This window comes from Mesoplodon bidens, assembly GCF_964165515.1.
Source record: "Mesoplodon bidens genome assembly, chromosome: 4".
Taxonomy (NCBI): domain Eukaryota; kingdom Metazoa; phylum Chordata; class Mammalia; order Artiodactyla; family Ziphiidae; genus Mesoplodon; species Mesoplodon bidens.
The window spans coordinates 43,476,624-43,488,189 of record NC_138160.1 but is presented as its reverse complement, the minus strand read 5'-3'; the positions used below and the strand labels follow the sequence as shown (position 1 = coordinate 43,488,189).

The 11,566-nt window shown below is 39.0% G+C and overlaps 1 protein-coding gene across 3 annotated transcripts; it reads left to right on the top strand.

Annotated features, from left to right (window-relative positions):
* Positions 1-1,571: 1,571 nt before the first annotated feature.
* On the top strand, positions 1,572-10,544 carry ESM1 (endothelial cell specific molecule 1). Of its 3 annotated transcripts, none has more exons than XM_081233222.1 (3): positions 1,572-2,299; positions 5,439-5,588; positions 7,371-7,634. In XM_081233222.1, exons 1-3 carry the CDS (start codon positions 1,999-2,001, stop codon positions 7,397-7,399), a joined length of 480 nt encoding a protein of 159 aa, XP_081089348.1. In that variant the 5' UTR covers positions 1,572-1,998; the 3' UTR covers positions 7,400-7,634. The 3 variants fall into 3 exon arrangements, with proteins under 3 accessions (XP_081089348.1, XP_081089349.1, XP_081089347.1); XM_081233223.1 differs by lacking the exon at positions 7,371-7,634 and adding an exon at positions 7,081-7,364 and having other exon boundaries at positions 1,573-2,299; XM_081233221.1 differs by lacking the exon at positions 7,371-7,634 and adding an exon at positions 9,005-10,544 and having other exon boundaries at positions 1,580-2,299.
* The last annotated feature ends 1,022 nt before the right edge of the window (positions 10,545-11,566 follow it).

Below are 11,566 nucleotides of genomic sequence, written 5' to 3'. Positions count from 1 at the left end.
CCTTTCCCAGGGTCAGCCTAGATTGTGAACTAGGCCATCAGAACATTGACCATGGAAGCATGATTATGTTGTAATAGGCAATAGAGTGTGTGGCTTTGACATGAGACTGACATGGTTCAAGTTCATCCTCTGACATTTGGGGGATCTTGGACAAATTATTTAACCTCTTTCTGACACATGTTCCTCATTCGTAAAATGGGTATGAGAATAATTCCTACTTCACAAGGTTGGGTGAGGATCAAGTGAGTTAATACATGTAAAATGCTTTGGAACAGTGCTTGGTACATACCATGCACTCAGTGGATGATACCTGCTATTGAAAACAGTGAATCAGAGTGTGCTGTTTGCTTCTGGGGAGATGAAGATAGAATATTTTAAATTGGATTGTCATGAAAAGTTTGGGAAATTTGGAGGCTAAGTTGCTTGCCTTCACTTCCCATCTCCTCAATTCCCTGCAGTTCGGTTTCCATTCCCTCCATCCTCCTAAAATTGCACGTTTGAAGGCTAATCGTCAAGTCACAGCCGATGAACTCGACCTCAGCTTCTAGAAGGGACAAGAACTTTAGGGATCAGCTTGCCTAACACTGTCAGTTCTCCAAAGGGAAGCAGAGGCTGAGAGAAGCCCTGTGGCTTGCCCATCGCTAACTTGTGACTGACCAAGAGCTATCAACATCGTTGGTTGTATATTTACTAGACGACAGTGGGAATATGTCTATTTTCATAGGTGGCGGGGCTTGGACTCCAACATGTAGCTAGTGTAAGAACTCCCCTCTCTCTTTCAAACTTGCTCTTTCTGCCCCACAAACCCTGCTTAATGAGGCCTAGATCCAGTTAATATATTAAGAGGACTGCTCTGTCTTCCCCAGTGGGACCTAGGCCCTGTGACCCTCCATAGCTTGAAGACCTTGTTTCCTGATGGGTAATGTTTTCCCTTCCCTGTGACTTGCCTCTCTGGGCCACGGTCTGATTTGCCTGCTGGCTCATTTGTTTCCTTGGGCTGCCTGCCTTGTTTGGCGGTTTTTCGTGAGCGTTCTGATCGATGCCAGGAGGTGAGGGGAAGGGCTCCGAATGGGCTCAATCATTGGACAAGCAGACTTGGTGATGGATGAGCCTTCTCCCCAGTGAGTTTTGGGTCAGGACAAGTCCAACTGATAAATTTTTCCAGAACTGAGTAAGCCAGAAACAGTGTCAGCAGCATCTTACCACTTTTGTGGGTTTTGCATTGATTTTAAAGGAAATTCTCAGCGGCAGTTCCACATCTTACTAGAAATATAGCTACATCCATGATAAACTGAGATATATGCCATGTGAATTGTTTTAGAAATAACATTGGATGAGGGGTGAGAGGAAGGAAGAGAGGGTCTTTTAAAAAATCCCTTTCAAAATATTTTCTTTCTTCTAAGTATTGAAAAGGCCCACCATAACCCTTTCTTCTTCCAAATGATCTCATAGCTATTTATTGAAGGGAAATACCAAATGTTTATTTATTTTTTTAAAACGAGCTTCTTCGGTCCTGATGATTCATGTCGATATAATTTTCCTCATGACTGCAGAGGCTCGTAGACAAAGCTATGCCCCAACTGATGTGCTGGTGTCCGAACAATTCCTGTCCTGGAGGAGGGTGTGCAGCCTTCTTTATTCCCCCTTAACAGACGTCCTTGAGCCCTTGAGACGGATGTGAGCGAGTGTTTTAGTCCTCATGCAAAACAACCATCTAAACATAACAGATGACATCAGCTCGGGCTTTTCAATTCCTGGATGGCAGCAGCGTGTTAATCCAGCCTTCATCCTGGATTTCATAAACTAAAACAAGAGAGCCTGGCAGGAGGACAGCGCTGCTGCTGGGTTGAGGAAATTGATGACGGGGAAGCATGCGGGCAACCCAGTGTATAAAACTCATAAACGTGTAGGCAGAGGCTCAGCTACCACTTTGGACGGCTTCTTCCCGCCAGCAAAGACCCCGCCGCGGGAAGCGGAGCCCGAGCCGCCGCGGGAAACATGAAGAGCCTCCTGCTGCTGGCCACGCTCCTGGTCCCCGCGCACCTGGCGGCGGCCTGGAGCACCAAGTACGCGGTCGATTGCCCGGAGCGTTGTGACACTAACGAGTGCAAAAGCAGCCTGCGCTGTAAGAGGACGGTGCTGGACGACTGTGGCTGCTGCCGGGTGTGCGCCGCTGCGCTGGGAGAAACTTGCTACCGCACGGTCTCAGGCATGGATGGCGTGAAGTGTGGCCCCGGGCTGAGGTGTCAGTTTTACAGTGAGGAGGATGATTTTGGTGACGAGTTTGGTATCTGCAAAGGTAAAGAGTGACCCCTTTCTTCTCCCCGCCCAGGGCACACTGAGGGCTTTTAGCCAGCGTGAGAGATGAGGAGCCTTTTCTCAAAATGCAAAGAGGGAAAATGCAGGTGGGTTAGGGACCAGGTCCCACACTGATGCTGTCAGAGAGAGAGAGAAAGATAACTCTGCAAATTGCAACTGAACCCAGTGTGCAAGAAAGTCCAGAAAGGAATACAGCATTTCACTCATTATGCCTAGGAGATTTTTTTTTTCAAGTTCCGATTGAAGACTGTGTTGCCTCCTTTTCTGGAAAACTTCAGGAACTTGACAGGTAATCTGTTATGGATGGTTTAGGTGTCCTCTCTTCTGAAGTCAGTGATTACAGAGGTCTGCACTGGATAACCTCTTGGAGTGGTGGCTAGCCCTGCGGTTTAGTGATTCTTTGATCTTAAAAGGGTCCACGGGATGGAGGGCACCTCTCAAGATCAAATATTTCTGATGAACACTAAGGCACTTTGTGAAATAGGGCAGCTTAAGTCATCTAGCAAAATGACTCACATTCTTGGAGGAAGATACCCTGAAGTATAAAGCAAACCTCATTCCGCTCTATAAAAGATTTTGGTCATCTAGAAAAATGAGTGTAAGACCAGGAAAAATAACACCTAAAGAAAAACTAAAATTGGAACTCTGTAAAGAAAGAGGTTCGCCCTCTTACGGACTTAAAGAAAAACTTTATTAGGTTGAAATTATAGCTAAACAATGTAGTTAAACATTTGTAGAATTTATTTCAAACTTAGTGACTGTAGTTTACAATGTTTAACATGTTTAGAAACGAAAGAATGGTGATTTTAAAATACTCTGTGTATGGATACCTCATGATCTCATGTTAAGAACTATTATTAAGATTCAACACATATGTTATAACCCCATTCATTAGTTTTACAGTACCAAGAAGCTTTTATTTTTTATTTTTTATACATCTTTATTGGAGTATAATTACTTTACAATGCTGTGTTAGTTTCTGCTGTACAACAAAGTGAATCAGCTATAAAGAAGCTTTTAAAATGAAAGGGACTGAGAAGTTTCTAAATAATTCTTATTTTATGTGTTTAATACAACTGTAAGCTTTTATGAATGATAATCATCCAGTATTGAGCTAATCCCATTAATTCTTTTAGAAAAATATTTTATAAATCCATTAACTTTTAGGCCACAAAACATACTAAAGGTTAGGAAATAAATGCTTGAACTTTTAGGAGAATTTTATTTTTTGCTTAGCTTATTTTTGTTTATAACCAATAAAAGGTAGAATAGTGAGGAGACATTTTCTCTGGTGGACATTCACATACATTTCTTTCAGCTGAGTAGGATCTCTATTTTCTGTAAATTATAGGGCTTATCAGCCAAGAAAAAAGTACTTCACATAGGGAAGTTAGGGAGGAAGTGGTTAACACAATCATACTTATGATATAACAAGTATATGCTGTGGATTGCTTTTTCTCTTGGCATAAAAATTGACTCTATGTGTGATTGTAAATGTCCAATTACATATGGTTAAAGAAACGAGCTGTAAGGCATCTGGAGTCTTTAGCACTCCAATATTCACTGAATGATTGAGGTAGCTGTTAATAAGATATATTTTTAAAAGCTGTTTAGGATAGCTCTTGGACATCCTTCAGATTGCAAGTGAGTCTGGTTTCGAACATTTACTCTCTGCTGGAAATAGTGAGGCTGTGTGAAACTCAGCAGTTAGATAGATACATTATATTTTGCTATAGGCAAACTCTCTACTTTAGCTTTTTTTTTAAAAAAAGAACACCCCTATGAAAACTGTATATTTTAGCTGCATATCTGGATGTTTTTAAAATATTCAGATGTTTGGCGTCGCGTTGCCCAGATAACAATATTTATTGAACACCTACTATCTGCCCAGCATTATTCAGTACATTGAGGGATACAATAGAAGCATAACTGAAAATTTGGCTAAAGTTTTAGTTTTCAATATCACTGGAGACACAGTCAGATCCCAATGCTGTGTGCTTTTCTGCCAGAGACTTTTTTCAGGATCCCTTTTAAGAACTATTCTTCCCAACAGAGAGGCCAATGTTTAAAACCAGGTGCTTCTCTAATCTGAAGGATGCAGAGTACAGCAGTCCTAAATCTCTTTAGAAGATATATTTCATTAATATCTGTCTTGATCATTCTGTGGAATATTAGATTGCTAAAGACTTAGATGCCTCACAGCTTGTTTCTTCACCCATGTGTGATTGTACATTTACAAGGATATTCTTATGCCATGAGAATAAATATTCTGCTTGGCTGTTCAAGGCTAGCTAGTCTATTGAGATGCTATTTACATCATAAAACCCATGCATTTTTACTAAATGAGTTTGTTCTCTTTTTCTCAATATAGTATGTTTTAGTCTAAGTATGAAAACATCGAAGCTCTAAAAGCTTCCAGATTTGGTTAAGTATATGAATATATTCTCAGCTTTCTTGTCATTTAGCATATTGGATCTTAGCTCTGCAGAGGGTTTTAGTAGTGAATCCTCTTAACATGTGGAGGAGTTAGGTACATTTGTACCGCCATTTTGTTAGATAAGGAAGTTGATAAGAGTTGGAGCAGATTGAGGTTTAGCCACTTCGTAAAGAGCTAGGATGATTACCCTCTTAGCCCCTGGTTAGTTTAAACCCTTTCCTGTACCTTTACAGCAGTAAATTGTCTGTGATTACAGGGGATTCAAATACAGCATCATATCTCTTAAATTCTGTGAGGAACTGATGCACATGTCTGTTCAATTGCCCACCTTCCCTGGGCTGTCACAGAGGTAGCCCATGAGACCTTGTCTTTTGGTATCTAAGCAGAAAGTAGACAGAATTAAGACTGGTTCAAGGATATTGGTTACGTGTATCTGTCTTCAGTTAAACTTCACAGCAAGACACTACAAGTGAGGCATCCATTATCTGGTCTTAGTGTGTGATTTCACATTTGTGACAAAGTTTCAATTTTCAAAGCCTGGGATTTTTGGAGAATTGGGTTTTATCTGATAGTCAATATTCATGAGGTTTGTTCAATTCCTGAGGCTGTGCACACGGGCTGTGAGGATGGACGCTTATGTACAACAAGCAGCTCCCTCTCTCAACCTTCCCTTTATCCTTAGACTGCCCGTATGGCACCTTTGGGATGGAATGCAAACAGACCTGCAGCTGTCAGTCGGGCATATGTGACAGGGTGACCGGCAAATGTCTGAAGTTTCCCTTCCAATATTCAGTAGCCAAGGCTGCCAACCAGAGATTTGTTTCTCACACAGGTAAGAATTGATTCCTGTATAAACATTGAAACATAGCCTCATTTTCAGTCTGAATAAGAAAAAATATGGATGAGTAGAATAAGAGGTTGATTTAAATGATTTAGTTTCTTTTATTTTACTTAAGAGAAAGGCGGGAGGTTGTTGAAATTTGTTGCTTTTTTTCAAAGAAACCTCATTAATAATTTTGAAGATTATATAATTTTTGTAAAGTTTACCCAGTTTATATGGAGGATAAATATGATTGATTACAGAAAAAACGTGTAATAAAAAATAACCGAGATATATAAAGTTGTTTAAATTCTTCAGTGATCTGTTTTACATACATACTAGACAAAGCTGCTTCTCTCCCAACTTCACATAGAAAGAGTACTCTGAGGAATTTATTGGATAAGGCTTAAGAGGCAACATAGAAAATATAAAACATTTCTTTTCTTAAACCAAATGGAAGTGTTTAAATGGAATAATTCCAAGCATGCCTTTTTGTGGATTTTGGAGAGAATAAGAGATAGTATCTATGATTAAAATTTGGGAATCATCGCTAAACCTTTGAATGAAAGTGTGTAATATTCACATACTGCTTGTTAGTGCTTATGTATTTCTTACACAGGTTGTTAGAATGTGAGAAATACAGCCTATAAGACTATGCTATTAACCTATTTGGTTATCTTGTTGAATAAGTTGTTAGTACAGTAAAGCTTTATTAAATTGGAAGTAGCTACATGTTTAAAATAACATGTAGCCAGAGCAACTGCTAGTATCAACAAACTGTATACTTTTCCCCCTCAGATACAAATAGTTGACAGTCCAAATCTAGTTCAGTTTTTGTTTCTGGTTCTTTGCACTTCAAATTAAATAAGATTTGAAATATTGATAAATGTGCTTATTTCCCAGATTTACCTCCTTCTTACATGTGGGTTCAGTTAAGTACATCAAGATAAAGGGGAAATACTGTGTTTTTCAGTGAATTATTATTTTTAAGTATGGCTATGCCCTTAAACATTAATTTAAATTGAAAACCTGTTTTTAACCTATTAGGTGAATATCTACGTGAATACTTGATCCGGATATTGAGATCAGTATTAACATTATAAATACTTATGACTTGTCCCTATAGTTCTTGAAAAGCAAAATGGAAGAAAATTGAATTTTAAGTTTGGAAAAAATGTTTTATTGAGGTGAAATTCACCTAACATAAAATTAACCTTTTTAAAGTGAACAATTCAGTGGCATTTGGTACATTCACAGTGTTGGGAAGCCACCACCTCTATCTAGTTCCAGAACACTTTTCTCAGCTCCAAATAAAACCAGTACCCATCAAGCAGTTACTCCCACTCATCAACCCCTAGCAACCACCAATCTACTTTCTGAAATGAGGAATTTTTTTGAATGGTTTGATTGTCTTTAGTACAGGGAAACCTATTACCTCAGCACAGCTAGCTGCCTCAAACACTTGCAGCTTCTTTTGTCTTATTTTGCTTTCTTAAAACCGTAGGCTACAAAGAACATTGAAGGAGCAACTTTAGAATGCCTCTTCACTCGTTTAAGATTGCACCTGAATCTTTCCCACCAAGAGAGAATTAAATCCCTGGTGAATCTTTGTTGCTGTTTGGGATGAAGGTCTGGGGGGCTCTCGAGCTCCTCTGGAATATTCCTCAGTGATGGAACTCTGTTGTCTCACCTCCATCCTTCCTGCTGCACACGCAGGAGCACACCCTCTGCTCCTCTGGACCCTTGTGCAGTCTCTTTCCCTCGGGCCTGTCACCCTCTCTCGTTTGCTTGCAGATTCTGCAAAAATCTTGACCACTGTATAGATGCCTTGGAAACAGATACACTTGACCCTTGAACAACATGGATTTGAACTGTGTGGATCCACGTTTATGCACATTCTTTTCCCCAATAAACATAGTACCTGTATTTTCATGTTACAGATCTTTAGATTAACTAAGTGTGGGGAACAGTTTGTTTTCGATTAGAGATCACAATCCGTGGAGTCAAAGAACTAGGGTTTGAGTCCTGATTCTATCCAAACCGTTTCAGCTTCCCGCCCTTGGGTGAGTCATTTACCAATTCCTTTGTTTGGGGGCAGGTATAACAGTAGGTGGGTTTTCTACTGCATGGGGGTCGGCATCCCTAACACCAGCGTTGTTCAAGGTCAACTGTATTTTGCTGGATGAAAGTTACATTAAGGGTTACACAAAGAATATTTCTGTACCCAGATTAGGTATCAAGATTTTTATTAGCAATTTATGGAAAAAGCATTTTCTGACCTAAGGTGTTTCCTTTCCTGAGCTAAAGGTGCAACTAAGGATGACTATTAGTGTAACCTCGGTAAACCTTAGTCAGGTTGAGGATGGAGCACAGAATATCCTAAAGACCTCGTGGGAAGGCTGCCCAGGAGCCCTTCCGTTCAGTTTTGCATTGTCCACGTGGGACTTCCTGGGCTTCAAGTGCTACTGTTTACAGGAGGGGGCTTGGGGCCTCTGTCCTGTCTTGGGCTTTATATCACCTCTGCAAAGCCTTTGTAAATGGCACCAAGGTTCCTCAGCACAGGGACCTCGGAGGTGCCTTTCATACCTTGATTGCATGAGGTTGTCTTCTCTAACTTTCTACCTGTTGGTCACAACATTCTTGGCAAATGGACTTCCTGGTTTCCCTTCTTCATTTGTTGTTGTTGTTTAGTAGTGAGCTCTCTACCTTTCCAAGACTGGGAATTCACAAGCAGCTTTTTTTTTTTTTCGGGGGGAGGGGGTGGGTGCGGGGTAGTGGTAAGATTTATTGAGTTTCATGAATTTACATACATTCCTTTAACTGCTGGGCCGTGCTTATCTTCATATAGCAGAATGTGCACTGCTAAAGCAAACACACCTCATTTTTCTTAGAAGCAGAAATTTTCATTTAAAAAACTCTAAATATTACAAACTTTTATGTAGAGCAAGAACTATCTTTATAAAAGTTCTGCCCTTTGGTCTGCCTTCTGCATTCTGGAGCCACATCGATAAGCTAATTCCTCTTCCATATCAGATAGTATGAGAATCTTACTTAGAGATCTATACTTACAGCATTTGCTCATTCCGAAAGTAGTTATTAAGTGCCTATTATGTTCCAGGCACTGTTGCAACAGTGGACAAAACAAAGTCCCTGCCTTCATGGAGCTGATACTCTAGTGGTGGAGTGAGATAATACAGGGAAACAAAGACAAATGCATATATAGAATAATGTCAGGTGATAATAGGAGAATGAAGAGAAATAATTCAAGGAGGTGCTAACTGATAGAGAGCAGGTGAACACAGCATAGACTCTTGGAATCTATTAAAGATTTCATTGTAAATCCATTGTAATACAAAAATAAGACAAAACCATACTTGATCTTGAAGTTATAAACATTTGGACATGATTTGTATTCCTTCTCATTTCAGAGCACGACATGGCATCTGGAGATGGCAATGCTGTGAGAGAAGAACTCGTGAAGGAGAATGCTGCCCGGTCTCCTGTAATGAAGTGGTTAAATCCACGCTGATCCTGGGTGGGATTTCCAAGAGAAGACTCTATTTTAATGATCGTTCAACACACAGCCAACACTTTAGGAATTGTCTGTATTATAGCATATGGACATGTAACTTTTGGAGACTAAGTGTGATTCAGGGTGGGTCTAGAAAAAAAAAAGTAGGCTACTAACAATCCATAAAATGCATATGACTGGAGACTTCTAGATATTTGTTAAATATTTGAATGCATATAGATTTGTTTAATATGTGTTTATAGTAATAGTGAAGAAATAAAAATGCAACTTAGATAATCTTAACCTGGAGGGAGATCAGCCAAAGAGAAAGCTAGCCAAACCTGAAGACCACAGTGAGTCCACGGTTCTTGACTTGATGTACATTAACGTTGGGATATGGGCTGGAGGAAGAGTTAGAAGCAAGAGAAGGTGGCGCTGGGGGTGGGAGAGTATGACATTTAGATATTCCTTGTGGTAGCCTCAGTAGAATTTAATTGTGCTTTTTTTTTCACTTTGGGAAAAGTGAAAACAAAACAGTCCCTGAAGGAAGTGGGATGTTTGAAGCTTGCGGGAGTTTGAGTAGTAGCCTTGAATTGAAGCAGGTTTCAAAGGGCTGCTAATGTAGTTCCCAGTTTACCGCATCTGAAGGATGGTTCTGGGGCACAGGGCAAACACACACTTCCATAAATGGTTTTAAAGAATGCCACCTCAGATTGAGAGAGCAAGGAAGTATTTTGCTCACTTGGGGGAAGTGTGAAGGTAAATATTTATATATTTTTGTAAACAGTTGTTAGCACAAGTCATCCTCCATAACCATATTTATCACCCTCTTGAGAAAATAAACATAATGTTGTTGTTTAAAATAGTTAGAATAAAGGTATAACTCTATAAGGTTTTCAAACACCCAAGGCATGGTAAATTTATTATTAATAATTATAGTAATATTAACAGTAAAAAGTATATGAGAAACCTAGAAAAATTTAGTCACTATGGATTTATAAAATGTCAAAAACATGAGCAACAGAGGGAATTTATTTAAAAGTAAGTGCAGTGACATAGATGAGTTTTAAATTCAAAGTAGAAAAAGCTTTTTAGGAGGTTTGGAAGAGAGTCAATTTCAGCAGGAAATGTCAACTTTAAAATATATTTCATATTAATGTATTTTTTTCTTTAAACTTGGTTAATAAGTGGAATTATGAGTACACTTGGAAGGATCTTAGCACAAGCAAGACTGTTGTACTAGATTTTGTTAGGAAATATTTGCAGAAGTATTTTATTTGGAGTGAAGAATTATTTAAGAATTATTTCACTATTTACCTGTATTTTATTCTCAAAGATTGCCAACAGAGTTGTGAATGTGTGTGTGGCAGGGTCTTTGAATGCAAGCTGAATAAGCTGTTAGGATTTATTTTAAAAGGACAAGTTTATTATTGATCAATAAAACAAACAAGACAGCCTCTCCGAGTCCATTCATGACTTCGTTAATCATTAAAATATTTAAATGATTCATTCAATGAATAACTCTTTAATACATATCAAAGGACAGGCTCCTCATGTAAATTTTCTGCTACAGATAAGCATCTTCTGTCAAAATGTGAGACCAGAATATATATTTCTGCCTCACATTTTTGGTCAACCTATGCCTTAGAGCTTCCTGAAAAGTTGGTCCTTATACATTAACCTATTCCACAGAGGCAAAACAAAAACCAAAAACCAAAAACCAAAAAAACTTCTATTGGTGTTTGAAAGTGGTTAGAAACTTTTCAGTTAGGCAAAGACAAACCTTTCAGTGCCCATAAAAGAGTAGTAAAAAAAAAAAAAAAAAAAGAGAGAGAGTAGTAACATACAGCTTTGAAGCTTGAGGGTATCATATTCAAGAACAGTATTAAACCCAGCATTGTAAATCAACTATACTTCAATAAAATTTAAAAAAATTAATAGTATATGTTCGCTCAGCCTTATATGCAAAGTATGGAACCATTTAAGTGAATCAATACAGTACAATATGGAAAAAATAATGTTTGTATTAGGAAAAACATCCAGTCGCCTGAATTAATTCTTTTTTTTAAGAGGGGAGAAACTGGATGTGAATGAGATAATGTTACATTAATACAAGATATAAATATTATTATTAAATGAAACAGAAAGCACTGAAAATCTTTACTTTCACTAGTGTGCAATGAAGTTTCAGAATACACTCTCAGGGGTTGGAGTTACTTAAAGATCTGCCATCTTGACCTGAAGCCCAGGACACAGTTCAGTTGCCCCTTTGGGGTAATGTAGATGGTGGAACATGAGCTAGACTAGGGCAGGGCTTGCCTCTGCTCCTGACCATGCAGCAACCACCTGTGTGACCATGGGCAATAAAGTCAAACAAAGGTGAGCTCATCCACTCTCAGTTGCTGGCATGTTTTCTAGCTTCCAGCTTCATGCTACTGGGGGCTTTTTTTCCTTCATTCCAAACACTAGTACCTGTCTA

What these genes read in the sequence shown, in the direction of transcription:
- ESM1 (XM_081233221.1), top strand. Translation starts at nt 1,999, where the DNA reads ATGAAGAGCCTCCTGCTGCTGGCCACGCTCCTGGTCCCCGCGCACCTG. An exon ending in CGAGTTTGGTATCTGCAAAG is followed by an intron (nt 2,300 to 5,438) that starts GTAAAGAGTGAC and finishes CTTTATCCTTAG; the next exon opens with ACTGCCCGTATGGCACCTTT. An exon ending in GAGATTTGTTTCTCACACAG is followed by an intron (nt 5,589 to 9,004) that starts GTAAGAATTGAT and finishes TTCTCATTTCAG; the next exon opens with AGCACGACATGGCATCTGGA.